This window comes from Diceros bicornis, chromosome 2 (genome assembly GCF_020826845.1).
Source record: "Diceros bicornis minor isolate mBicDic1 chromosome 2, mDicBic1.mat.cur, whole genome shotgun sequence".
NCBI classification, from domain to species: Eukaryota; Metazoa; Chordata; class Mammalia; order Perissodactyla; family Rhinocerotidae; genus Diceros; species Diceros bicornis.
This window is the reverse complement of record NC_080741.1, coordinates 36592552-36620457: the sequence shown is the minus strand read 5'-3', so window position 1 is coordinate 36620457 and position 27906 is coordinate 36592552. Positions and strand designations below refer to the sequence as shown.

At 38.6% G+C, this 27906-nt stretch overlaps 1 protein-coding gene across 3 annotated transcripts in view; it reads right to left on the bottom strand.

Annotated features, from left to right (window-relative positions):
* The window catches only part of CNOT10 (CCR4-NOT transcription complex subunit 10), a 77981-nt gene that overhangs the window by 12278 nt on the left and 37797 nt on the right, over window positions 1–27906 (bottom strand). For 2 of the 3 annotated variants that reach the window (XM_058554481.1, XM_058554500.1), the window contains exons 9-13: window positions 18943–19092; window positions 17281–17483; window positions 12909–13030; window positions 10729–10905; window positions 9738–9818 (exon numbers count right to left, since the gene is read on the bottom strand). In XM_058554481.1, the coding sequence (XP_058410464.1) occupies window positions 9738–9818; window positions 10729–10905; window positions 12909–13030; window positions 17281–17483; window positions 18943–19092 (733 nt within the window). The remainder of the gene's footprint in view (window positions 1–9737; window positions 9819–10728; window positions 10906–12908; window positions 13031–17280; window positions 17484–18942; window positions 19093–27906) is intronic. The other variant, XM_058554491.1, reaches the window with a different exon arrangement.

Genomic DNA, 27906 nt, shown 5'->3' with positions numbered 1-27906 from the left:
AAGATTATTAACCATAATCCTGTTTTAGTATGTCTCACAAGCTACAAGAGAACCACTAGACTAAGACCAAAAGAAATATGATTCTTTAAGTACACTAAAACTGTCTATAATATTTATGTTATCAACCATTTGTTTGAGTCATTTTCTTTTATAAACAGTGGGCCAGGGGAGGTCCCTTTTAACTGAATGGGAAATAATTCACTGAGCATCACATCAGACAGTAAATGAACTAATAAAGGTTCCATAATTTATACCTGTGGAATAACTTAACTAGGGTTAATTAAATTTGGTGTGAACATTTCCTTTTATCGATTGAGCCTCTTGTTAAAAGAAAAAGAGAAGTTGAAATTTCCTTTTTTATTTTGTATACTTTGATTTTAATTTCTCATATAGTCATTTCCCATGTTGGCCCCAACATTATTTCCTACCCTCTTCCAGTTCTGTTATACTCTTTTCAGGTTCTAGAGCAGCCTCCATTTTAGTTTTAGAAATTAAATTTCAGGGGCCAGCCCGGTGGCGCAAGTGGTTAAGTGTGTGCACTCCGCTGTGGTGGCCCGGGATTTGTCGGTTCGGATCCTGGGCGCACACCCACACATCGCTTGTCAAGCCATGCTGTGGTGGCGTCCCATATAAAGTAGAGGAAGATGCGCATGGATGTTAGCCCAGGGCCAGTCTTCCTCAGGAAAAAAAGACGAAGATTGGCAGATGTTAGCTCAGGGCCGATCTTCCTCACAAAAAAAAAAAAAAGAAACTAAATTTCAGCTAATATCACAATCTTAGAATAATAAAGATGTCCTATAATATGCAACATGTAAGACTCAGTACATACCCATGATGGTTATTATTTTATTTTTGTGTGTGTAAGGAAGATTCGCCCTGAGCTAACATCTGTTGCCAATCTTCCTCTTTTTTTTGTTGAGGAAGATTTGCCCTGAGCTAACATCTGTGCCAATCTTCCTCTATTTTGTATGTGGGTTGCTGCCACAGCATGGCTGATGAGTGGTGCAGGTCTGCGCCTGGGATCCAAATCCGCACACCCAAGCTGCCAAAGTGAAGCGCACCGGACTAAACCACTATGCTACAGGGCTGGCCCGCATGGATGAACTTTGAAAACATTATCCTAAGTGAAAGAAGCCAGTCATAAAAGCCCACATATTATATCATTCCATTCATATTAAAGTCTAGAACAGGGAAATCTATAGAGATAGAAAGTAGATTAACTAGGGCTGGGAAGCAGACTAGGAACAAAGAAGTGATAGCTAAAGAAAAAGGGTTTCTTTTTTTTGTGTGTGTGTGAGGAAGATCAGCCCTGAGCTAACATCCATGCTAATCCTCCTCTTTTTGCTGAGGAAGACCGGCTCTGAGCTAACATCTATTGCCAATCCTCCTCCTTCCCCCCGCCCCCAAAGCCCCAGCAGATAGCTGTACGTCACAGTTGCACGTCCTTCCAGCCGCTGCATGTGGGATGCGGCCTCAGCATGGCCAGAGAAGCAGTGCCTCGGTGTGCGCCCGGGATCCGAACCCGGGCTGCCAGCAGCGGAGCGCGCGCACCCAACTGCTAAGCCACGGGCCCGGCCCCAGGGTTTCTTTTTGAGGGGATGAAAATGTTCTAAAATTGACTGTGGTGAGGGATGCATATATCTGTGAATATACTAAAAACCACTGGATTATACACTTTAAATCGGTGAATTGTAAGGTATGTGAATTATATCTCAATATAGCTGCTTTAAAAATATGATATCAGTAGACAGTCAATAAATGTTTGACTTTTTTTTTTTTAAAGATTTTATTTATTTATTTTTTCCCCCCAAAGCCACAGTAGATAGTTGTATGTCACAGCTGCACATCCTTCTAGTTGCTGTATGTGGGACGCAGCCTCAGCATGGCCGGAGAAGCAGTGCGTCGATGCGCGCCCGGGATCCGAACCCGGGCCGCCAGCAGTGGAGTGCACGCACCCAACCGCTGAGCCACAGGGCCGACCTTGACTTTTTTTTAAATAAGAAATTTCTTAAAAGTATATCCTTATAGGGGCTAGCCCAGTGGTGTAGTGGTTAAGTTTGTGTGCTGTGCTTCAGTGGCCCGGGGTTTGCGGGTTGGGATTCCAGGCACAGACCTACACACTGCTTGTCAAGTCATGTTGTGGCAGTGTCCCATATACAAAATAGAGGAAGACTGGCATGGATGTTAGCTCAGGGACAATCTTCCTCAAGCAAAAAAGGGAAGATTGGCAATAGATGTTAGCTCAGGGCCGATCTTCTTGACCGGGAAAAAAAAAAGTATACCCTTATTATTATTATTATTATTATTTTTTTGTGAGGAAGATCGGCCCTGAGCTAAGATCTGCCAATCTTCCTCCTCTTTTTTTTTTTTTTTTGCTGAGGAAGACTGGCCCTGGGCTAACATCCGTGCCCATCTTCCTCTACTTTATATGGGACGCCGCCACAGCTCGGCCTGACAAGCGGTGCGTCAGTGCACCCCCGGGATCCAAACCGGCAAACCCCGGGCCGCCGCAGCAGAGCGTGTGCACCCAACCGCTTGCGCCACCAGGCCGGCCCCCTATATCCTTATTATTATTATTATTTTTTTTTGTGAGGAAGATCAGCCCTGAGCTAACATCCGATGCCAATCCTCCTCTTTTTGCTGAGGAAGATTGGCCCTGGGCTAACATCCGTGTCCATCTTCCTCTACTTTGTATGGGATGCCACCACAGTGTGGCTTGGCAAGGGGTGTGTTGGTGCACGCCCAGGATCCAAACCTGCGAACCCCAGGCCGCTGAAGTGCAGCACGCTTAACCACTGCGCCACTGGGCTGGCCCCAAAAGTATACCTTTATAATATAACCAATCACTGTATAAGAAAATCATTATCTCCCAAATGCATGTGGCAACATTAATATTTAAATCAAACCATATGGCCAAAATATCAATTCTGCACAAATGTCTACATTCCAAGATTCATTTGGACACTAGCCTTTCAATGACAAAAATTTTTCTCAAGAGATATTCAGCTAAAATTTGTGGCATGTGAGAAAACCAGCATAGCTACAACATTACACATTTGTAGAAACCATGTATCAACAAATACTTCAAACACAGTTCTAAAACCTTAGAGCAGCACTGTCCAATAGAAATATAACTGGAGCCGTAAGTGTGATTTTAAATTTTCTAGTACACGTATTAAAAAAAGGTAGAAAGAAACAGCTGAAATTAATTAATTTTAATATACTTAAATTAATCCAATATACCTAAACTATCATTTCAACATATAATCAATATAAAAAATTATCAACATATTTACATTGTTTCGGTAGTAAGTTTTGAAATCTGGTGTGTATCATATACTTAAACAGTGCACCTTCTATCAGCAACATTACATGTGCTCAGTAGCCACATGTGATGAGTGGACCTGGTACTGGATACTGCAGCCCTAGGGTCTAAGGAATACATGTTAAATTTAAGCAGAGGGGCACTTTTTTGGGTTAAGAAACCAAGTTTTCTGTGTCATGCCACCTCATATATGATATGTAAGAGAAATTGACCATTTATCAATCATAAGGGGTTAAATTATATTTCCTGCAAAAATATATTTAGAATTACATTAATTTTGCAAAATTTCAAAATATCTTAAAATTTTTAGGTGATATCATTTATATACATTAAAATACATCATTTTAAGTGTATAGTTTGATGAGTTTGAATATATACATGTACCAGCCCTATTAAGACTCAGAACATATCTATCACTCCAGAATGATTCCTTCCAGTCAATTCTCCCAACCACTGTTCTGATTTCTATCAATGTAAATTATTTTTGTATAGTTTTGCCTGTCATATAAATACTAAAAATGGAATCATACTGTATGTACCTTATACTGAGTAAAAGAAGAAACACAAAATGTTTTGAGATTCAAATCATGTTGACTTGCGCATCAGTAATTTGTTGCTTTTTATAGCTGAGTAGTATTCCAATACATAGAGTGGATTACAATTTAGTTATCCGTTTTTCTATTGATGGATATTTAGGCTATTTCTAGTTTTTGTCTATCACGAGTAACACTGCTATGAAATTCTTATGTGGACAAGTTTTTGTTTCTTTTGGGTAAATACCTAGAAATAGAATCACCTTTCATTTAAAAAATTTAGGGGGCCGGCCCCATGGCTTAGCAGTTAAGTGCGTACGCTCCGCTACTGGCAGCCCGGGTTCGGATCCCAGGTGTGCACCAATGCACCGTCTGTCTGGCCATGTTGAGGCGGTGTCCCACATACAGCAACTAGAGGGATGTACAGCTATGACATACAACTATCTACTGGGGCTTTGGGGAGAAAAAGGGAAAAAAAAAGGAGGATGATCGGCAACAGATGTTAGCTCAGGGCCGGTCTTCCTCAGCAAAAAGAGGAGGATTGGCATGGATGTTAGCTCAGGGCTGATCTCCCTCAGGAAAAAAAAAAAAGTTAAAAAATTTAAAGTCAGAGCATTTACTCAATTCAATGCTGCAGAATGTGCGTGTGTGTTTTCCTAAATGAATGAAAAAGATGGCTCTGCAGAGCTTTGAGTGGTTCAGGAACTGAAGTAATGTTCTAACAGTGTCATTATATATATATACTTTTCCTGATCCATTATATCAGTACCTCTAAGTTCATCTGAGCTTCACAATTAAACTACTTAGTTGATTTCTGAGACATTTTTCTGATTTGGGGATAAATTTCTGTTTTAATTGTGAGAATATTTTTCTGAAAGCTACCTTGATTGTAATATAGAATCTTACAATTGCTTCACATTGAAAACATACCTGTAACTTGGTTAAAATGAATATTTTTTTGGACTCATCTTCATTTATGTACAAATGGAAAAAACTGAAAAACTCAAGAGGCTGTGACCCCATACCGTAAGAAGTGCCCATTAGAACAGTCATGATAATTTACTGCATATTAGTTATGCTGCAAATAGGAAACGAGGTTTTGCATTGGTGTCTTGGGTATTATAGAGCACAGGGGTCAAATATAATAGTCCATAAAAACTAAACTATACACTAGTCACACACATTTCCAATCATATAAAAGAATTCAGGTCAGAAATAGATGAAATTGCTAAGAATTCCACTATCTTAACAGAGAACCAACGTGCTCAGGCTCCTTCCTTCTATGGAAGACAGCTGGCTTCTGCCACAGAACTGCCCTTTAACATACTCAACTGCATTGTGAGCTTTTATAGCTTTGAAAATAACGACACAAATCTTTTACGACTCCTTCCCTGCACCATTTGTCTCCACATTACCATTACTACTGTCTTGCATGGTAGTTCTTTTTATAAATCTACCCTAAGGCTCCTTCCATCTTGTTCCATTTCCTTTCTCCCATCTGCTCCATAAGAAAAAAAGGTTAATATATACCAGCGAACCCATCTTTGCCTCACTTTATGATGATGGAATTCCTTATGGCAAGGCTTTGCCCCTTTCCACAAAAACAGGGAAGTAATTTCATTTTCTCTGAAAATCACCAATCCTCTTATGAGGACACGTGGAAAGCAAAGACTTGTGCCATGAAAGGTACAAAATTCGTTGAGAGGAAGTACGCCACCCTGCAACTACCTTTCTCTTTAACGCCATTTTCAGAAGGTGAAGTTAAATTACACGACTCTGGAGCTGTTCAACCATCATGGGATAATATACTTCTTAAATTGTATGCATAAAGCAAGCAATCCTAAGATTAGTACTCACTCAAGTCAACTTGTAAAAATCAAATCAAGTTGAAAATTGTTTCAGATATCTTCTTCATTAAGGATTCCCCTTAAAAACTGTATACAATGATATTCACTGCAGCATTATTTGTAATAGCAAAAACTGAAAACATTATAAACAGCTAAATATAAAGGACTATTAAATCATGTCATATCCATATGATACAATTCTATGTATCCATTAGAAAGAATGAAACAGAGCTTTGTACCCACATGGAACAATCTCTAAAGATACACTGTCAAATGGGAAAAGTAAGGTATAGAGCAGTGTGGACACTATGCAATTTGCTAGTGTAAACAACACCATACAGACATTTGCTGGGATAGGAGCGAGAAATCTCCCTTGGAAGGGCATGTAAGACACTGGCAAGCGGTTGCCCCTCAGGGGAGAGGACACAGAGGACTGGGATGGGACGAGATCTACTCTACACTATATAACCTTTTATACTACTTGAATTTTTACCACACAAAATAACCTATTAAAAATAGACGAATGCTTAAATAAATAAGAAATATAGGTGGCTCCATAAAGAGAGACACTTCTAGAAAACATTAGGCATATTGGGGGAAAATGGTACATTTTCTGGCAAGTTAAAGCATTTTCCCAAATACTGTCCTGGGTGAATGCTAACAATCCACCCTCCTTCCCTGCCAGCTCTCTTTATATCAAATCCAGTTTAGCTTTACTTAATTTGCTTTGTTTTTACACAAAATTTGCTTTGTTTTACACATGTGCTTAATTTGCTTTGTTTTACACAAAAATTTTGTCCACTCAGGACAAAAATTTAGCATAGTGAGTTTTTTTTTTTTTTAAGATTTTATTTATTTATTTTTTCCCCCAAAGCCCCAGTAGATAGTTGTATGTCATAGTTGCACATCCTTCTAGTTGCTGTATATGGGACGCGGCCTCAGCGTGGCCGGCGAAGCGGTGCGTCAGTGCGTGCCTGGGATCCGAACCCGGGGCACCAGCAGCGGAGCGCACGCACTTAACCGCTAAGCCACGGGGCCGGCCCAGTAAATTAGTTTTAAAATCTTGACAAGAAAATCTTTCTAAACATTGCACAAAATGGGAAAAAAGTAAACAAAATTAATAAATATGATACTTAAAACATGAAATTCTGGAGACCGGCTCGGTAGCGTAGTGGTTAAGTGCGAGCATTCCACCTCAGCAGCCCAGGGTTCGCCAGTTCAGATCCTGGGCGCGGACCTACTCACCACTCATCAAGCCATGCTGAGGTGGTGTCCCACATAGAAGAACTAAAAGGACCTACAACTAGGGTATACAACTACGTACTGGGGCTTTGAGGAGAAAAACGAAAAACAAGAGGAAGATTGGCAACAAATGTTAGCTCAGGGCCAATCTTCTTCAAAGGAAAAAAAAAAGAAAGAAATTCTGCTTTATAACTAAATATCATAAACAATACCACAAGACAAATGATAAAGGCCAACTTCCATAATAGATAAGAACTCTTAGAAAAACAAAAAGGATGAAAAACTCAATATGAAAATGCTAAATTCTACAAATAGGAGGTTCACAGAAAAACATAAATACAGGCGATCAATAAACTGTGGCATCAGATTGAGCACCCTGAAAGAAATGCAAAATTTTAAAGTGAGATCATTTTCCACTTAGGGTGATAAAATTATCGCAAAAAGAAAAGAGACACCCCAAATCTCACTACCTAATAACTAACCTACTAAATAATATAATTTTCTCCTAAATGTTTGCCATCTGCTTTTTTTTTTTTTTAAATATTTTATTTATTTATTTTTCCCCCAAAGCCCCAGTAGATAGTTGTATGTCATAGCTGCACGTCCTTCTAGTTGCTGTATGTGGGACGCGGCCTCAGCATGGCTGGAGAAGCGGTGCGTCCGTGCGCACCCGGGATCCGAACCTGGGCCGCCAGCAGCGGAGCGCGCGCACTTAACCGCTAAGCCATGGGGCCGGCCCATCCATCTGCTTTTGAGAGCAGTGCGTTTTCTTTTACCTCTGATTCCCCTGCACCTCGCACAAGACCACCACTAATGTTTGTTGGAAAAAACGTGAATAAATGAAATGCTTTCCAAAAGTAATGCATCAATTCACAATCCTACCAGCAATATATAAAGGTTTTAGCTGTACTCTTGTCACTTTTTTGTAACTTAACAGGCAAAAACATAGTAATGGCTCTTTCTTTCCATTTTAATTTGCAGTCCTATTATTGAAATCATTCTTAAAAGTACTGCTATACCATTAAGCCTAGTTCCAAAAATCATCTGAAGAAATAATGGTCAAAAATATCCCAAATTTGGGCGTGGCCCTGTGGCCGAGTGGTTAAACTTCCGTGTGCTCCACTTCGGCAGCCTAGGTTTGTGGGTTTGATCCCGGGTGTGGATCTACTCCACTCAGCAGGCATGCTGTGGAGGTGTCCCATGTACAAAAAAAAATAAAGGAGGATTGGCAGAGACATTAGCTCAGGGTGAATCTTCCTCAACAAAAAAATAAATAAATGAAATAAAATATGGGCCAGCCCCGTGGCTTAGTGGTTAAGTGCGCATGCTCCGCTGCTGGCGGCCCAGGTTCGGATCCCGGGCGCGCACCGACGCACTGCTTCTCCGGCCATGCTGAGGCCGCGTCCCACATACAGCAACTAGAAGGATGTGCAGCTATGACATACAACTATCTACTGGGGTTTTTGGGGAAAATAAATAAATAAATAAAATTATTAAAAAAAATAAAATAAAATAAAAAAATCCCCAATTTGTTGAAAGATAAATTTATAAACAAGTCAGCTAATCCCAAGCAAGATTAAAAACAAAGAAAATCACACTTACACTCATCATAGTGTAACTGCTGAAAAACAAAGAGAGACAATCTATTCCGAGAGAAAAATGCACCTACACACGACTGTGAACTTCCAATCAGACACAATGAAGGCCAGAAGATAGTGCAGCGACATCTTTGAAGGAGCTGACTAAAAGGAAAAAACAAGACAACAACAACAAAACCCCACTACCAACCTAGAATTCTATATTCAGAGAAAATATCCTCCAAGAATGAAGATGAAATAAAGACAATTCCAGATTAAAAATAACAAACATAGGAAAACTAAGACCTGTACTATAAGAAATGCTGAAAGGAAATCTTCAGACTGAAGAGAAATGATACCTTATGGAAACTAGAATCATCAGGAAATGGTAATTATGTGGCTAAACATAAAAGACTCCTCTGTTCCTTTTAATTTCTTTAACATACATATGACTGTTCAAAGCAAAAATAATGGGGTTTATAATGTACATAAACAAAAATATAACTTACCCAACCTGACACAGATGAAAGAGAAAATCTGAATAGCACTCATCTATTGAAGAATTTGAATTCATTACCAAAAATTTCCCATAAGAAAACCTAGGCCAGATGGTTTCACTGGTGAATTCTATGAAGCATTTGAGGAAGAAATAATATCTATCTTATACAAGCTCTTTCAGAAAATAGAGGAGGAAGAAGCACTTCCCAACTCATATGTTCAGCATAACCCTGAAACCAAAACCTGGCAAAGACATTATAAGGAAAGAAAAGTATGAACCAATCTTTCTTGTGAAGATAGAAGCAAATATTCCTAATAAAATACTAACAAGTTGAATCACAATTTACAAAAAAGATAATACATCCCCCCCCCCCCCAAAGCCCCAGTAGATAGTTGTATGTCATAGCTGCACGTCCTTCTAGTTGCTGTATGTGGGACGCGGCCTCAGCATGGCCAGAGAAGCAGTGCGTCGGTGCACGCCGGGATCCGAAACCGGGCCGCCAGTAGCGAAGCGCGCACACTTAACCGCTAAGCCATGGGGCCGGCCTAATACACTCTGACTAGAAGGGTTTATCACAAGATTGAAAGGTTGGTTTAACATTTGACATCCAATCAATGCCAATCAATGTAATTCATAATATTAGTAGAAAAAGTGACATTAAAAACAATGTGCTGATTTCAATAGATGCCATGTTAATCTTATTTAGCTACTCACTTTAAGTTTTCTAGTTCCTGTTTTCTCAGTGGAGAAGAAGGTGGAGCTGGAATGAATTTATCTCCATCATGGCTTTTACTGCTAAAATAAAGAGAGACTCTTAATTATGAAGAGCAACAATGAAACAATAAAATGTAAAATTTTGTTTCCTATCCTCACTGCTATGCAATTTTTTATGACAAAGTGTAAAAGAGCCAAAACAATGAAATATGCTTGGTAACTTGGTATCACTAACATGTTAAGGCTATACTGTATATTAGTTTTTTCCCCAGTACACAATATCTCTACTATACAAAAGAAACCACTCCAATATTTTTATACATTTCTCATTCTTCTGATTGCCTTTTATCAACTACAGTAAAACATAACCCTTTGATGGAGGAAAAAAAAAAAATCCCACTATTTTGTTTCAAATTTTCTATAATAAACATGCATTTCTATTATAGTTAAGAAAAAATGCTAGGATGGGAGACGAGTTTAAAGGTGCCATGTGTAAAGAGAACTTTCTATATATAACGGCATTTGTTTTCTTGTTACTAGATAAGCTCTTCCAATTTCCATAGATTGGCATAATATTTAGTTTATATTAGAAAACTAGACATATCCTGGAGGTGTGTAGTTTACAGTATGTTAAGAGAAAAGGCAGCGAATAATAAGAAATGGAAAGTTTTAGGATTTTAGTATTTATTTTAATAAAAGTAAAAACAGGCTGTCTCTGATAGCACCAGGATTTCTTGAAACTGTTCCTACTGTTAATGAAAAGCTGTTACTTTCCACTTTTCTCTTTTAGCATTCTCTCCTCACTTAGCCTTCTCCTTATTTCTCTCTTCCAGAAACACTTAAACATTCATACTTTCCTTTCTTATTATTCAAAACAGAGAATTTTGGAAATTCAGGCTGAAAATTTTAGGAATTCATCTAAAGGACAAAGAGGCTTACTAATGGAGCCCTGAAGGGATTTTGCCAAGAGGGTTCAAAGGGATGAGAATACCTGCAAGTTTCACTGCTTTCACTGCTCTCCGTGTTCCCACCTAATTGATTATTATTTTTAGACCCATTTTCCTGCTTCGGATCTTGTTGTTCTTCAGGTAACAGCAACAAGGCATTTCTGAGACAAATGGCCGCAAACTCCATACTGGCAACAGGAATGGCTGAAGACTGTCCGTCACTTAAAAGAACAAAACCAAATTAGCTAAGTAAATAACATAAAAATAAGTAAGACTTTTCTATTATCAGGAATAAAACCAATCTAATCATAAACGAAAACTTTGTCCTTTGATAGGTAGAAATTTTAATATAAGCAGTTAGGAGAATGCTAAAGAACCTAAATCCTAAATATCACACATGAGATGTAAAAAACTACAGACTGTAAGTACAGTCATGCGTTGCTTAACAATGGGGATACGTTCTGAAAAATGTGTCGTAAGGTGATTTTTGTCGTGGTGCAAACATCACAGCATATACTTACACAAAGCTAGATGATACAGCCAACTATCTGGGCTATATGGTACTAATCTTATGGGACCACCATCATATATACGGTCCATTGTTGAGCAAAACACCCTTATGATGTGCAGGACTGTATATACATTATACGCATATGTCTCTAGAAATGGGACCAAGGATGAGAGACAACTTGAAGGATTACCTGCAACATCAATCTTAATGTAACAGGGGAGTTACAGACAAGGCAAATTGTAATGAAGGCTAGGACAGGCATAGTAGGAATTGGAAAGAAAATAGATTTTCACATTTGAGCCTTGTTTTGATTGATCCTTGCTTTAGAAAATGCCTTAGCTATAAGTTTTGAAAAAAGCAGCATTATCTCTTATAATTTTATTGAGATTTTATATAACTTTCTATTGATTTTATATATCAAACTGAGTCAGCTTTATTAGCAAAAAATGTGAAAAGTAGTAACAATTTTGAAATTGTAGGAAAATGATGCTTTATCTTAAGTCTTAAAAAAAAAATCTGCATTATAGTTGAAATAAATTAAGACCAAAATATTGTGTGCCAGATACTATTTAAAAACTTTGGAAAAACTTTAGATGGTAGCAAACAATTTTATTTTTTTGCAAAAGACAAAAAGCAGCAAATTTTTTTACACAGTCTACTATTTTAGAAATAATAGCGGCCGGCCCCGTGGCTTAGCGGTTAAGTGCGTGCGCTCCACTACTGGCGGCCCAGGTTCGGATCCTTGGCGCGCACCAATGCACCACTTGTCCGGCCATGCTGAGGCGGTGTCCCACATACAGCAACTAGAAGGATCTGCAACTATGACATACAACTATCTACTGGGGCTTTGAGGAGAAAAAGGGGAAAAAAAGGAGGAGGATTGGCAATAGATGTTAGCTCAGGGCCAATCCTCCTCGAGAAAAAGAGGAGGATTGGCATGGATATTAGCTCAGGGCTGATCTTCCTCACAAATAAAAGTAATAATAATAATAGGAACCCCAAATTGGAATCATTATTTTATAAGATAAAGATGTTCATATTTCAAAGTTGTTCAACTGAAAGTGCTACATGTGACAGCTTGATATTGCTTTGGTTGCTTTATGTATTAGTACTTCTTTCCCCTAATACTAAGAATTAGCTTTAGGGACTATGAGAAAATACCTAAATGAAAAGTATCAATGATAAACTATATAAAAAGGAAACATCAAGATGCCCTCTTCTGGACATTCTGAATAATGGCACTGACTAGACCAGGGTTTCTTAGGCCATCAGCAATTTCAGCACCCATGGACGTAATAAACTCACATCACTTGTCAGATAACATTCATTATGGACCTATGTCTGAGAGTCTATTTGTTGAAGTAACAATAAAACCTGTTTACAAAGTGGTACCTCCTATGAAATGATAAGTCTTTTTTTTTTTAATTTTATTTATTTTTCCCCCCCAAAGCCCCAGTAGATAGTTGTACATCATAGCTGCACATCCTTCTAGTTGCTGTATGTGGGACGCGGCCTCAGCATGGCCGGAGAAGCGGTGCGTCGGTGCGCGCCCAGGATCCGAACCCGGGCCACCAGTAGTGGACCGCACACACTCAACCGCTAAGCCACAGGGCCAGCCCTGAAATGGTAAGTCTTAAGCATATTTTTATACATCAGTAACATTAATGTGAAATAGTATTAAATATGAACACTTTCTCTTTGCAAAATACTTACTTATATACAGTATTCTGTATGGACTGTGATGCCAGAACTATTTTACGATGATAACCTTGACCAACAATAGACTGTACAATTCCTTTTTTGCTTGGAAGACCTTTAGTTTCTTGTTCAGAAGTCTATAAAATAAAAATAATTTCCAATTAATTCAATGGAATTGTAAGACGAGGTATGAAAAATGATCTAACATCTTTATAGTTACTCTAAGAAAATTCTTAAGATCCATCAATGTGGAGTTTTTGGTGATAAAGAAAATATGTTCAGTATTGAATTAAAGAGTACATGGGGCTGAAAGTCTGTGACATACACTATATTTTATTAATACGAGGTTTGAGATAATTCTAAGGAAAAAAGGCAATTTAAGAATGACTCAAGTATTTATTTAGAATGACTTATTTAGAATATCCTACACCCCAGGCACCCTGATGCCTATTACGGGCACTCTGACATCAGAGTAAGAAAAATAAGAAAGCCATAAAAACACAGTGAAAAAGAAAAGGGAAGCAGTTCCACTTGCTAAAAGACAGATCTTTTCCTTCTTAATTGAAAGTATTAATTAAACTGTCAACAACATATACACTCTAATAAGCTATATATATTAAGATTTACATGGGCATAATTCTTGCCTTCTAGGAAATCCCAAAACCCTGTAAACATTAAACTGAAAATAGTAAAAGCTACTTACGAGTGTGTGTGTGTATATATAAATATAGTATTTTAGGATATTTCACTAAGATACATTATCTCGCTATAGGAGTTTGACAGTGCCAATTTAATTTATCTTCCCCCTTCACTCTGCCTCTGATTTACTTGCAGGTGGAATCCCAACTAGTCATTTTATAAAGTCATCCAGATTCTCATACACAGGAACAAACTGAAGCCAATCCATATGAACTTCCAGAGCTAAATTCTGCCCTGCAACAAGTCCTTCTCTAAACACAATGTTTCTGTACTGTGAATTATTGCTCCCTAATATAACTTGATTATAATTGCGCTTCCATATATGACTTTTAATAAAACAAGGATTCACTTGTGTATTCATTTAAAAAAGAAAGTATGCTTAAAAAATACAAAACTGCTCTGGGGCTGGCCCAGTGGCAAAGCGGTTAAGTGTGCGTGCTCCGCTTCGGCGGCCCGGGGTTCGAGGGTTTGGATCCCAGGTGCACATCGATGCACCGTTTGTCAAGCCATACTGTGGCAGTGTCCCACATAAAGCAGAGGAAGATGGGCACGGATGTTAGCCCAGGGCCAATCTTCCTCAGCAAAAAGAGGAGGATTGGCATCAGATATTAGCTCAGGGCTGATCTTCCACACACACACACACACACACACACACACACACACACACACACAAAAATACAAAATTGCTCTGATTGGAAGAAATTTTGTGTCTAGGAGGTAGCCAAGCAATATTGATGAAAAATAAGAAAAAGTGGATAGTCTGAACATTATCAGAAGGACTTTCATTCTAACTTTTCCTAGTAGTGGTGATAAATTTATAATGATTCACCCATCTCTCTTCCCTGATCTTTAAGGCCATGCAAGTTGATCAGATGGCTATATCTGGAGATACAACAGATGACAATGATGGATGAAACTAAAAATCTGAAATAATAAACCATACCTTCATTAATATACCAATAGCCAGAAAGTGTGCCAGATCAGTCTTTTTTTTTTTTTCTTTTTTTTGGTGAGGAACATCAGCCCTGAGCTAACATCATGGCAATCCTCCTCTTTTTGCTGAGGAAAACTGGCCCTGAGCTAACATCTATTGCCAATCCTCCTTTTTTTTTTTTTCCCCTTTTTCTTCCCAAAGCCCCAGTAGATAGTTGTATGTCATAGTTGCAGATCCTTCTAGTTGCTGTTTGTGCGACACTGCCTTAGCATGGCTGGACAAGCAGTGCGTCAGTGCGCGCCCGGATCTGAACCCAGGCTGCCAGTAGTGGAGCGTGCACACTTAACCGCTAATCCATGGGGCCAGACCCCAGATCAGTCTTAATGCAAAAGAATCAAATGAAATTAAAATATCCATTATTTTATAGTGCCTTGGTGGTAAAAGTACTCAACAAATCTGTCAACTCAGAAAAGTAAATGGTACATTTTATGTTTTATTTTATTATTATTTATTTATTTATTTTGTCAAGGGATACTGGCCCTGAGCTAACGTCTGTTGCCATGGCCTTGAGCGAACATCCATGTGCATCCTTCTCTATTTAATATGTGGGAGGCCGCCACAGCATGGCTTGATGAGCAGTCCACGGGTCCGCACCCAGCTTCCGAACCTGCAAACCTTGGGCCACCGAAGCAGAGCACGCAAACTTAACCACTATTGCCACAGGGCCGGCCCGTTATGTTTTTATTTTTAATAGCTTTCTCTTAAATTGGTTAAATACTCTCCCTACAATTGAGCTTATGTTTACTTAGCAGATCTTTTCTCATATATTATACACTACCCAGGTAAGCATAAGCCCTGCTCTGCCAAAAGAGGTCTGAAGCAACATCAGGTAAACAGAACAAAATGATGTCCCTGGCATCACCAACTTAACAATTAATTGGTATTTATCAAAAAATAAATTTATTTCTAAAGTTACAAACTGCTTTGTTCAGCATCCCTTCTGTCCTGACTAAATAAAAGAAATTTTATGGAATTTTATTTGGACATTATAATTTCTCCTATTGGGATTTTGTTCTCTGATTTTACTCAAGAATGTTTTGGGGTTGTTTTTACTGCCTTTTAGGTCATCTCAGATCCTTTTTAGAAGCATGAGACGCACAGACAAAGACAGATAATTATTTATGGCAAATTTCCTATTAGTAGCACAGAGTATGAGTGTCCTGGTATCCAGCAAGTTATGGCAACCAACTCATTTTTTAAAAATTACAAATTTAGAACTTTCTAGAAGAAAATGGGGAGAAAAACCTCATAATGAAATTCATAGAACAAAGATAATCTTAAAAGTACTATTCCTAAAACTAAGTCGTTTAAATAAAATTAAACCTTACTACATGTCTCTACTCCCAGGAAGATGTAATTTCCTGGCTTCCAATAACCATACAAAAGAAAGGCTTCCAACACTTAAATTCATGAATGGATTAAAGAGAACAGCAATTTCTAGAGATCCTTTTATTCAAAAAAGTATAAATTCTGCCTAGAATTATGAGTTAATTTTAGAATTATCCAATAAGAAAGTTGTCCTTTAAAAGGACAAGTACAGGGCCGGCCCCGTGGCTTAGTGGTTAAGTGCGCGCGCTCCGCTGCTGGTGGCCCAAGTTCGGATCCCGGGCGCGCAGTGACGCACTGCTTCTCCGGCCATGCTGAGGCCGTGTCCCACATACAGGAACTAGAAGGATGTGCAGCTATGACATACAACTATCTACTGGGGCTTTGGGGGAAAAAATAAATAAATAAATAAATAATTAAAAAAATAAAAAATAAAAAAATAAAAGGACAAGTACGATGAAATAAACCATTAAAGCCTTTCAAAGACAACACTCATCTCCTCCCCGAATGGTGTACTCAAACTGCCAGGCAAACATTTTGCTTTAAAGCCTTTCGTTCTTGCAGTTGTTTCTCAGGAAGTGCTGTTTAGCAGCAGGAGGAGAGCCTAAACATTTAATATCACCTATGGCGAGCATGGCAGGTGAAACCTCATGCCATAGCCCCCCAGTCTCCACATACCCAAAGAGCACACAAGGGCGAGGGGTGGCTAGGAAATGGGATGATAGAGACATCTGGTAATTCTGTCTTTCCCCTACCTTCCCCTACCTCCCAATGACCCCTCCCCACTTGAGATTCAAAAGGCTTCCACAAACTGCTATTTGGAGATAATCTAGGCATGGACACTGACGTAAACGGGTCTATTTCTTAGCCACTGGGGACAAACGTTTGTCAGACAGAAACAGCCTAGTAATCCGTGAACTCTAAACCATTTACTAATTCAAAACTAAAGCCGCCAGGCACTGAAGGAAATGCAGTGTAATGCAGTTCTTTCCACACTCACTATGTTATCATCAGTCCTTCTCTAATCACCGGGTGCACACACCATTCTCACGCCAGCAGATGGTGTGGCCCCTGCCCCAGCAGCTGGCAGACCACTGTTCCAACAGATATGACTTTCTTACTGGCTTCAACTCTTTAATGTGACTACTGATACATATTGCCATACTTACCAAGAACCACAGAAATAACTTTATGAAACCGAATTTTTTTGTCCAACTGTTAAAGAATAGAAGACTGTAAATTCCCCGAGAGTCAAAAAGGGGATGAGGTCTTATATGTTTCCCAGTATCTTTTGCTTTCCATGTAACAGTGGGGCAGGAGGGGGTGTGGGGGGGTGTGGGTTCAAAAAGATACCCAAGCAGCACTCACCCCCTTATTGGCAGCAATGCAGCATTCAGCCAGCCGTAGCCAGAGGCGGGGATTTGCATGATAAACCTGAACAGCTTCAATCAGACACTCGAAGGCAGCAAGAGGCCTTCCAATGTGAAGAAGCTGAATTCCACAGTTATACAGCAACTCATACCTCTTGTTGGTTAGTAACGTACACATGGGTCTTCCTGAAAATTTTTTGCCTAATGATAAAAATTAGATGAGAATAAATCATTAGATTTAAAATAAGTTATACTGAAAACATTTATTCCACTAAGTACTTAAACACTACCTTGTTTAAGATCAATGACCCCAATTTAAAGTTGTAATAGCTCTCACCATGATGATCTCCATCCCCAACCCCACAAATATTCTCCAGGGTCATTTCAGCTGTCTGTGCTGACTGGGTCAGCAATGTCTCTTCTCATTTGCCAGCAACTCAGGCAAAAATGTTCCAGGAAGGCAAAGAAGAGACAGGACCCACTCTTACCCCTCTGAACCTTACATCATCTGTCCACATTTTTAGAGCCTGTAAAAAGATTCCACTCTTTTTCAGTTTCAGTTTGATTAACCATTTTATCATCATGTGCTTTCTTTTTTTTTTTTTTTTAAATAATTTTATTTTTTCCCCAAAGCCCCAGTAGATAGTTGTATGTCGTCATAGTTGCACATCCTTCCAGTTGCTGTATGTGGGACGCAGCCCCAGCATGGCCGGAGAAGCGGTGCATCGGCGCGCGCCCGGGATCCGAACCCAGGCCGCCAGCAGCGGAGCGCGCGCACCCAACCGCTAAGCCACGGGGCCAGCCCATCATGTGCTTTCTTAACCAGAAGTATTCAGTTAATGTTAGGGTGTTACGGACTTTATTGTGGAAATAAAAATTAATGTACTATATATACCTACAATGACTATGCTCCACTTACTCACTTATTCAAAGTTTCACAGTCCATAATAAAATAAGACTACTTGTGATTTTGGATACATTTTTCATCAATTAGTTTTTTTTTATATTTTAAAAAGCTAAATAATTTCTTGATTTTAAGTATTTGAGATTAAGGATCCATATACCATGAATATTAAATGAATAAACTTAAGGAATTTGCTTAAAAATTATCAGGTGCTACTGACAGTACCGCATGTGAAACCCTGAAAAGCTATAACAAAACTAGTTTGGGGGCTGGTCCAGTGGCCGGTTAAGTTCAGTGCACTTTGCTTTGGCAGCCGAGTTTGGTTCCTGGGCGCGGACCTACACCACTGGTCAGCCATTCTGTGTGGTGACCCACATACAAAATAGAGGAAGACTAGCCACAGATGTTAGCTCAGGGCGAATCTTCCTCAGGAAAAAAAAAAAACAAAAAAAAAACTAGTTTGGTAGTCAAGAAATCTTAACAAAATGTTCTGCTTTATAGCATTACCATATGGGATTGCCAATTTTCAGATCCACAAAAAAGTGAATGTAATTTAAATTTCTTTGATAATTACTCCTAACACCTTGCTATTCAAAATAGCAATATCTACTCAAAATCCCCCGAGTCAGACTTGGTGGGCAGGATCAGTGTCAACTGTATGCAGGTACACGTGGCATTTTGACCAGGTGCCTGCTCTATGAAATCACGCTTTCCTCAAGTCGTAAAACACAAACTGTCCCCCCGTAATGGGCTTACCCGGATCAGTGCTGCCTGCACTGAGCTGTGCACAGACATTGTCATTCTCCTGCAGAGCCTTTTTAAAGTAGAAAATTCCCAAATTGTGCTTGCTCATGGCAAAATGAATACAACCAAGATTATTCCAGAACATGCATCGCAAGCATTCACCTGAGAAAACACACAAATAAATTTGTCCACAGACAAATTTTAATGTTGATGTACATCATACAAGAATCAAGCTTGTCTAGCATGAGTTAATTCTATATGCAATTCCACCTAGTCCCTATGGAACAGTTTATAAGGCATTAAAAATCCAGGAAATATCTGAAAATTTTGCAAATTCCTTTTTTTTTTAAATCTCTTTTGTTAAAGTTGATAAGTCAACACCGCATATTGATTTTGTTAGCCTGTTTAGTTTTTTTCTGATTTAATTTTTAATAATTGTAGGCAAATGATACAAAAACGACAAAGACAAAATACATTTATTTGTAACATAATATATATGTATTGTATCCACACAACGAAATACTATGTAGAAACTGGAAAGAACGAAACAAGTATATATGGAAACAGTCGAAATATATTAAATGAAGAATAGCAAGAATATAGAAAATAGAATACATAAAATCCCACTTTTGTTTGTTAAACTATAAGTCTCCACTGTTCTTTTAGTTCACATGTCTTTAAATATCACAGTGGGTGAACATCTATCTTCTCATGTTTGTTGGGCATTTGTATTTCTTATCCTGCACACTGCCTCTTCCTGTTCTTTACCTATTATTTATTTGGTTACAGATGTTTTTTCTATTGGTTACCTGTTAGTGTATCTGTTATAGAAACTTTCTGTCACATCTGTTTAAAATATTTCCCCCATTGCCAGTTTGTCATCTGTCTTGTGACCTAGTCCTGTGTGTGTGTGTGTGTGTGTGTGTGTGTGTGTGTGTGTGTGTGTGTTTATGTTTTTAATCATAAAAAGTTTTACATTTTTATGTGGTCAAATTTAGTAATTTCTAAGCTCTATGGTTCTTAAATTTTGTATGATGTCTAATCAAGATTTCCCTACCACAAAACTAAAATGCTCACCCAAGTTTTCTTTTCTGCTTTTATGATTTTATTTTTACCTTTTCATCCTTCATCTTTCTGGATTTTATTTTGGTGTAATGAAAGCAATCCAAGCTTTAGTTTTCTTTTTCTAAATGGCTTCCCAAACATTCCAAAACAATTTATTGATAGTTCATCTTTTCCTCAATGATACAAAATGCCCAACTAGATTGACAAAATTAACAATCAGAATATTCATTGCTTAATACTAAAAACCAAAGGTTGGCTTCTGATATATTTTAAAATTAAGCACTGATAATACTTAAACCAGAGAAGAACTGGGGCTAGCCCAGTGGCTCAGTGGTTAAGTTCACATGTTCTGCTTCGGTGGCCTGGGGTTCACTAGTTTGGATACTGGGCGCAGACCTACTCACTGCTCATTGAGCCATGCTGAGGCGGCATCCCATATAGAAGAGCTAAAACTCTATAACTATGATACCCAACTACGTACTGGAGCTTTGGGGATAAAAAAAGAAAAAAGAGGAAGATTGGCAACAGATGTTAGTGCAAGGCCAATGGTCCTCAAAAATAAATAAAAAATAAAAAAATAAAAATAAAAAAGAGAAAAACTATGCTTAGGATAAAACCTAATAGGAAATACACCAAAATGTTCAAAGGAGATTGCTTCTGGGTACTGGCATTGTGGACAATTAAGAAAAATTCTATTCCCAAATCTTCTCTAATAAGCATACTTTATCAGCAGCAAAAACTAAATTATATATGGAAAGTAAATTAAAAATTATAAAATTAAATAACTATGAAAAACACCAATATATAAAATACAACTATATAAAAATCTTTCCTATTAAATTATCATAACTGTTGACTAGTCAACTATACGACCTGCTCCTGACTCCATTTTAGAGACTGACAAGATCAAGTTTGACATCTGCGTGAAGGCAATCCTAAGCAAAATTTTCTCAAAGCACGTTATTTCTTTAGTCTGAGAGATCATTTCAGCGTTTGGGTGTTAGTGGGCCTCTGAGGGGAAACTATGACAATAAAAACATCAGAAATAAAAATTTAGCAGAATTAAAAATGGCTACTCAGAACAAACAATATCCAAGAGAACCATCCTCTGCGACTCCACTGAACTGAAAGGGTAAATGGGGGAAACTTTGAGGATGTTTACATGTGTGTTCCGTGTATGTACCTGAATAGAATCTAAAACAAAATGAATTTGAAAACTTATTCATCTTTTGCATTTTAATCCTGATGCAAAACACTTGCAATAATTTAACCTCATTTCTTGAATAAACTGATTTTCCTCCTTCCTCCCTATAAAATAGCAATGGTGGGAACTTAACTGACAGCTGCATATTTTGCCTTTCATTTTACCACTAATATCAAGCAATTCGTTTAAACTTTCTAACTAGAGGAAAGAATAGATAACAGTAACTATGTTCCTAACTTTACAGAAATATTTTTGAAATAGTTAATGGTCTAAAGAATCATCATATTATTCACTGCTTTTATGGGAGAAAAGGGAAATGAAAGAACATTATCATCTCATTTCCTCAAAAGATCTCACGTCAAAAAGCAAAAGCCCAAGGACCTTACGCCCAGGATATAACTTCCAAGCTGGTATTAAAAAACCATTAGGAGTGACGTGACCATCATGGCAGACTGAGTTGTTCCCTCTGTCTCTCCCCTCCAAGTTACAACTAAACAGACATTCATTATCCAACAGAGAATTCCCTACACAGCACAACAGGACACCTGAGAGATGCAGGAAGCCGTACATCTGAAGGTGGGTGGACTGGATCCCCTGGAAGCAGTGGAACTAGGTGAGCCCACCCTTCTCCCTGACCCCCACCATCGGCAGTGATCTAGGTCTCAGATCCTCACACAGCGGCCAAGCACAACTGTAAGTGGAAGCGGGGGCAGTCCAGCCCACGGGAACACTCCCCACCAAGTGGTCGCAGCTCTGCCCCTGCATAGGCATCCCTCTCGCCTAGTGCTGCAGCTCAGCTGAACCACCGCAAGCGTGAGCACAACGCCAGCCTATGTGAGTGACCTGGCTGCCAAGCGCAGAGGCCCTGCCCATGTGAGTGCAACTTGCCAAGTGGCTGCGGCCAGCCCGTGCAAACACAGAGTGGCCCTGCTGGCACAACTACAGCAGTTGGGGAGGGATCAGAAAACACAGCTCCTGGGGTTGGCCCAGTGGCATAGTGGTTAAGTTCGCGTGTTCCACTTTGGCAGCCCGGGGTTTGCCAGTTCGGATCCTGGGTGCAGACCTACTCACCGCTCATCAAGCCATGCTGAGGCGGTGTCCCATATAGAAGAGCTACAACTCTACAACTATGATACACAACTATGTACTGGGGCTTTGGGAAGACAAAAGAAAAAAAGAGGAATACTGGCAACAGATGCTAGCACAGGGCCAATCTTCCTCAAAAACAAAAAGATGTTCCTTGCTAATAAAAACATCAAAAAAAAAAAGAAAACACAGCTCCTGCCCCCCTGACCAGTGGTGGCAGGCGGAATCTATGACCTGATACTACCACAAATGTGCTGGCAAAGAATCAATACATCAAACACTGTGACGAACTACAGTAATACTTCAGACCAGAAGCAAAATGACAACTCTCCAGAAACCAATCCTGAAGTCACTGAAGTTTACAATCTAAATGACAGAGAATTCAAAACAGTTGTCATAAAGAAACTCAATGAGTAACAAAAAAAGTCAGAAAGACAGTTCAATGAGCTCAGGAATAAAATTAATAAGCAGAAGGAATACTTCACCAAAGAGACTGAAGCTCTGAAAAAAACCCAACAGAATTTCTGGTTATGAAGAACACTATTAATTAGATAAAAAATAATCTAGAAATCATAAAAAAAAAAGAGCTGATGTTATGGAGCACAGAATCAGTGACTTAAGGATAGACGTACAAACAAGCTTCAGGTGGAGAGAGAGAGAGAACTAAGATTTTAAGAAAATGAAGAAACTCTTCGAGAAATATCCAACTCGATTAAGAAAAGTAACATAAGGATTACAGGTATTCCAGAGGGAGAATAGAGGGAGAAAGGACCAGGGAGCTTGTTCAAAGAAATAATAGCTGAGAACTTCCCAAACCTGGGGAAAGAACTGGACTTACAAGTACATGAAGCCAACAGAACTCCTAATTACATCACTGCAAAACGACCTTCTCCAAAGCATATAATATTAAAATTAGCAAAAGTCAATGACAAAGAAAAAATATTAAGGGCAGCAAGGCAGAAGAAAATAACCTACAAAGGAACCCCCATCAGGCTTTCAGTGATTTCTCAGCAGAAACCTTACAGGCTAGGAGAGAATGGAATGATATATTCAAAATACTGAAAGACAAAAACTTTCAGCCAAGAATACTCTATCCAGTGACACTATCCTTCAGATACAATGAAGAAATAAAAGCTTTCCCAGATAAACAAAAGCTGAGGGAGTTCATTGCTACTAGACCTCCACTATAGGAAATGATGAATGAAGCCCTCTTACCTGAAACAAAAAGGCAAAAGTTTACAAAACTTTGCGCAAGGAGATAAACAGACAAAAGCAGGAAATTGCAGCTCTCTATCAGAACAAGTTAGCAAACAATTATAACATAAAGGATAAAGGGAAGGAAAGCATCAAAAAGAACTATAAGCACTTCAATTTAGTCACAAACTTACAACACGAAAAAGAATAATTTGTGAAAACAGTAACTCAGAAGGGGAAGAGGAAAGGGGTGGAACCTGCTTAGGCGAATGGACTATCTCATCTATGATATCTTTTATACAATCCTCATGGTAACCACTAAACAAAAAATAAGAGCAGAGCCACAAACCCTAAACAAAGAGAAAACTGAGAAAACCATCACAAAAAACCACTAACTGAAATGGCAGTCAGAAATACAAGGGAAAAGAAACAATGGAAATATAGAACACCTGGAAAACGAGAGATAAAACGGCAGTATTAAGCCCTCATATATCAATAATCACTCTGAACGTAAATGGATTGAATTCTCCACTCAAAAGACAAAGAGTGGTAGGATGGATTAAAAAACAAGACCCAACAATATGCTGTCTCCAGGAAACACATCTCAGCTCTAAAGACAAACATAGGCCCAGAGTGAAGGGATGGAAGATGATACTCTAAGCAAACGGCAAGCAAAAGAAAGCAGGTGTTGCCACACTTAAATCACACAAAGCAGACTTCAAGATAAAAAAGACAACGTGAGACAAAGAGGAGCAGTATATAATGAGAAAAGGGACATTCCACCAAGAGGACATAACACTTATGAATATATGCATCTAACACAGGAGCACCAAAGTATATAAAGCAACTGCTAACAAACTTAAATGGAGAAATTGACAGCAACACAATAATAGTAGGAGACCTCAACACCCCAATTACATCAATGGATAGCTCATCTAGACAGAAAGTCAACAAGGAAACAGTGGCCTTAAATGAAACACTAGACCAGATGGACTTTAATAGATATATATAGAACATTATCTCAAAACAGCAGAATACACATTCTTCTTGAGTGCACATGGAACATTCTCAAGGACAGACCATATGTTGGGAAACAAGGCAAGCCTCAATAAATTTAAGAAGACTGAAATATCAAACATCTCCCCGCCCCCGAGGAAGATCAGCCCTGAGCTAACATCCATGCTAATCCTCCTCTTTTTGCTGAGGAAGACCAGCTCTGAGCTAACATCTATTGCCAGTCCTCCTCCTTTTTTTCCCCAAAGCTCCAGCAGATAGTTGTATGTCATAGTTGCACATCCTTCTAGTTGTATGTGGGATGCGGCCTCAGCATGGCCGGAGAAGTGGTGGTCAGTGTGCACCCAGGATCCGAACCCCAGCCGCCAGCAGCGGAGTGCGTGCACTTAACCACTAAGCCACGGGGCCAGCCCTCAAACATCTTTTCCAATCAAAATACTATGAAACTAGAAATAAACTACAAGAAAAAAGCTGAGAAAGGCACAAATGTGTGGAGATTAAACAGCATGCTACTGAACAACCACTGGTTCAATGAAGAAATCAAAGGAGAAATCAAAAAATACCTGGAGACAAATGAAAATGAAAACACAACATACCAACACTTACAGGATGCAGCAAAAGTGGTGCTAAGAGGGAAATTTATAACAATACAGACCTACCTCAACAAACAAGAAAAATCTCAAATCAATAATCTTAAACTACATCTAACAGACTAGAATACGGAGAACAAAGTCAGCAGAAGGAGGGAAATAATAAAAATTACAGCAGAAATGAATGAAATAGAGACTAAAAACACAATGGAAAGGATCAATGAAACTAAGAGCTGGTTCTTTGAGAAGATAAACAAAATTGACAAAGTCTTAGCCAGACTCACTAAGAAAAACAGAGAGAAGGTGCAAATAAATAAAATTAAAAATGGAGGAAAAATTACAACAGATACCATAGAAACACAAAGGAGTATAAGAGAATACTATGAAAACCAATATAGCAACAAATTGGATAAACTAGAAGGAATGGATACATTGTTAGACTCATATAACCTCCCAAAACAGAATCAAGAAGAAACAGAGAATCTGAATAGACCAATCACAAGTAAAAAGATAGAAAGAGCAATCAAAATGCTCCCAAAAAACAAAAGTCCAGGACCAGATGGCTTCTCTGGAGAATTCTATCGAATATTCAAAGAAGAGTTAATACCTATCCTTCTCAAACTATTCCAAAAAATTGAAGAAGATGAACACTTCCTAACTCATTTTATGAGGCCAACACCACCCTGATCCAAAAGCTAGACAAGGACAACACAGAAAAGGAAAATTACAGGCCAATATCGCTGATGAACATGGATACAAAAATCCTCAACAAAATATTGGAAAAACGAATACAGCAATACATTAAAAAGATCATACACCATGATCTAGTGGGATTTATACTAGGGACACAGGTATGGGTCAACACCCGCAAATCAATCAATGTGATACACCACATTAACAAAATGAGGAATAAAAACCACATGATCATCTCAATAGATGCTGAGAAAGTATCTGACAAAATCCAACATCCATTTATGATAAATACTCTCAATAAAATGGGTATAGAAGGAAAGCACCTCAACATAATAAAGGCCATATATGACAAAGCCACAGCCAACATCACACTCAACGGGGAAAACCTGAAATCCATACTTCTGAGAACAGGAACAAAGACAAGGGTACCCACTCTTGCCACTCTTATTCAACATAGTAATGGAGGTTTGGGCCAGAGCAATTAGGCAAGAGAAAGAAATAAAAGGTAGCCAAATTGGCAAGGAAGAAGTGAAACTCTTGCTGTTTGCAGATGACACGATTTTATATATAGAAAACCCTAAAGAATCCATTGGGAAACTATTAGAAATAATCAACAACTAAAGCAAAATTGCAGTGTACAAAATCAACTTAGAAAAATCAGTTGCATTTCTATACTTTAATAACAAACTAACAGAAAGAGAACTCAAGACTACAATGCCATTTATAACCTCAACAAAAAGAATAAAATATCTAGGAATAAATTGAACCAAGGTGGTGAAAGACCTATACAATGAAAACTATACGACATTATTGAAAGAAATCGATGATGACATAAAGAAATGGAAAGATATGCCATGCACATGGACTGGAAGAATAAACATAGTTAAAATGTCCATACCACCTAAAGCAATCTACAGATTCAATGCAATCCCAATCAGAATCCCAATGACACTTTTCATGGAAATAGAACAAAGAATCCTAAAATTTATATGGAACAACAAAAGACCTCGAATAGCCAAAGCAATCCTGAGAAAAAAGAACAAAGCTGGAGGCATCACAGTCCCTGACTCCAAAATATACCACAAAGCTACAGTAATCAAAACAGCATGGTACTGGTACAAAAACAGACACACAGATCAATGGAACAGAATTGAAAGCCCAGAAACAAAACCACAGAAAACCACACATATATGGACAGCTAATCTTCAACAAAGGAGCTAAGAACATACAATGGAGAAAGGACAGTCTCTTCAATAAATGGTGTTGAGAAAACTGGACAGCCACGTGCAAAGAATGAAAGTAGATCATTATCTTTTGCCATCCACAAAATTTACCACAAAATGGATTAAAGACTTGAAGGTAAGATATTAAACCATAAAACTCCTAGAAGAAAATATAGGCAGTACATTCTTCGACATCGGTCTTGGAAGGATCTTTTCGAATACCATATCTACTCGGGCAAAGAAACAAAAGAAAAAATAAATAGGACTTCATCAGACTAAAGAGCTTCTGCAAGGCAAAGGAACAAAACCAAGACAACACACCAACTGGGAGAAAATATTTGCAAATCATAAATCCGACAAGAGGTTAATCTCCAAAATATATAAAGAACTCATACTACTCAACAACAAAAAAACAAACAACCCGATCAAAAAATGGGCAGAGGATATGAACAGACATTTTTCCAAAGAAGATATACAGATGGCCAACAGGCACATGAAATGATGCTCAACATCACTAATTATTAGGGAAATGCAAATCAAAACTACAATGAGATATCACCTTACACTTGTCAGAATGGCTATAATTAACAAGATGAAAAATAACAAATGTTGGAGAGGTTGTGGAGAAAACGGAACCCTCATACACTGCTGGTGGGAATGCAAACTGGTGCAGCCACTACAGAAAACAGTATGGAGATTTCTCAAAAAAATTAACAACAGGGGCCGGCCCCGTGGCTTAGCGGTTAAGTGCGTGCGCTCCGCTACTGGTGGCCCGGGTTCAGATCCCGGGCGCGCACTGACGCACTGCTTCTCCGGCCATGCTGAGGCCGAGTCCCACATACAGCAACTAGAAGGATGTGCAACTATGACACACAACTATCTACTGGGGCTTTGGGGAGAAAAAAGG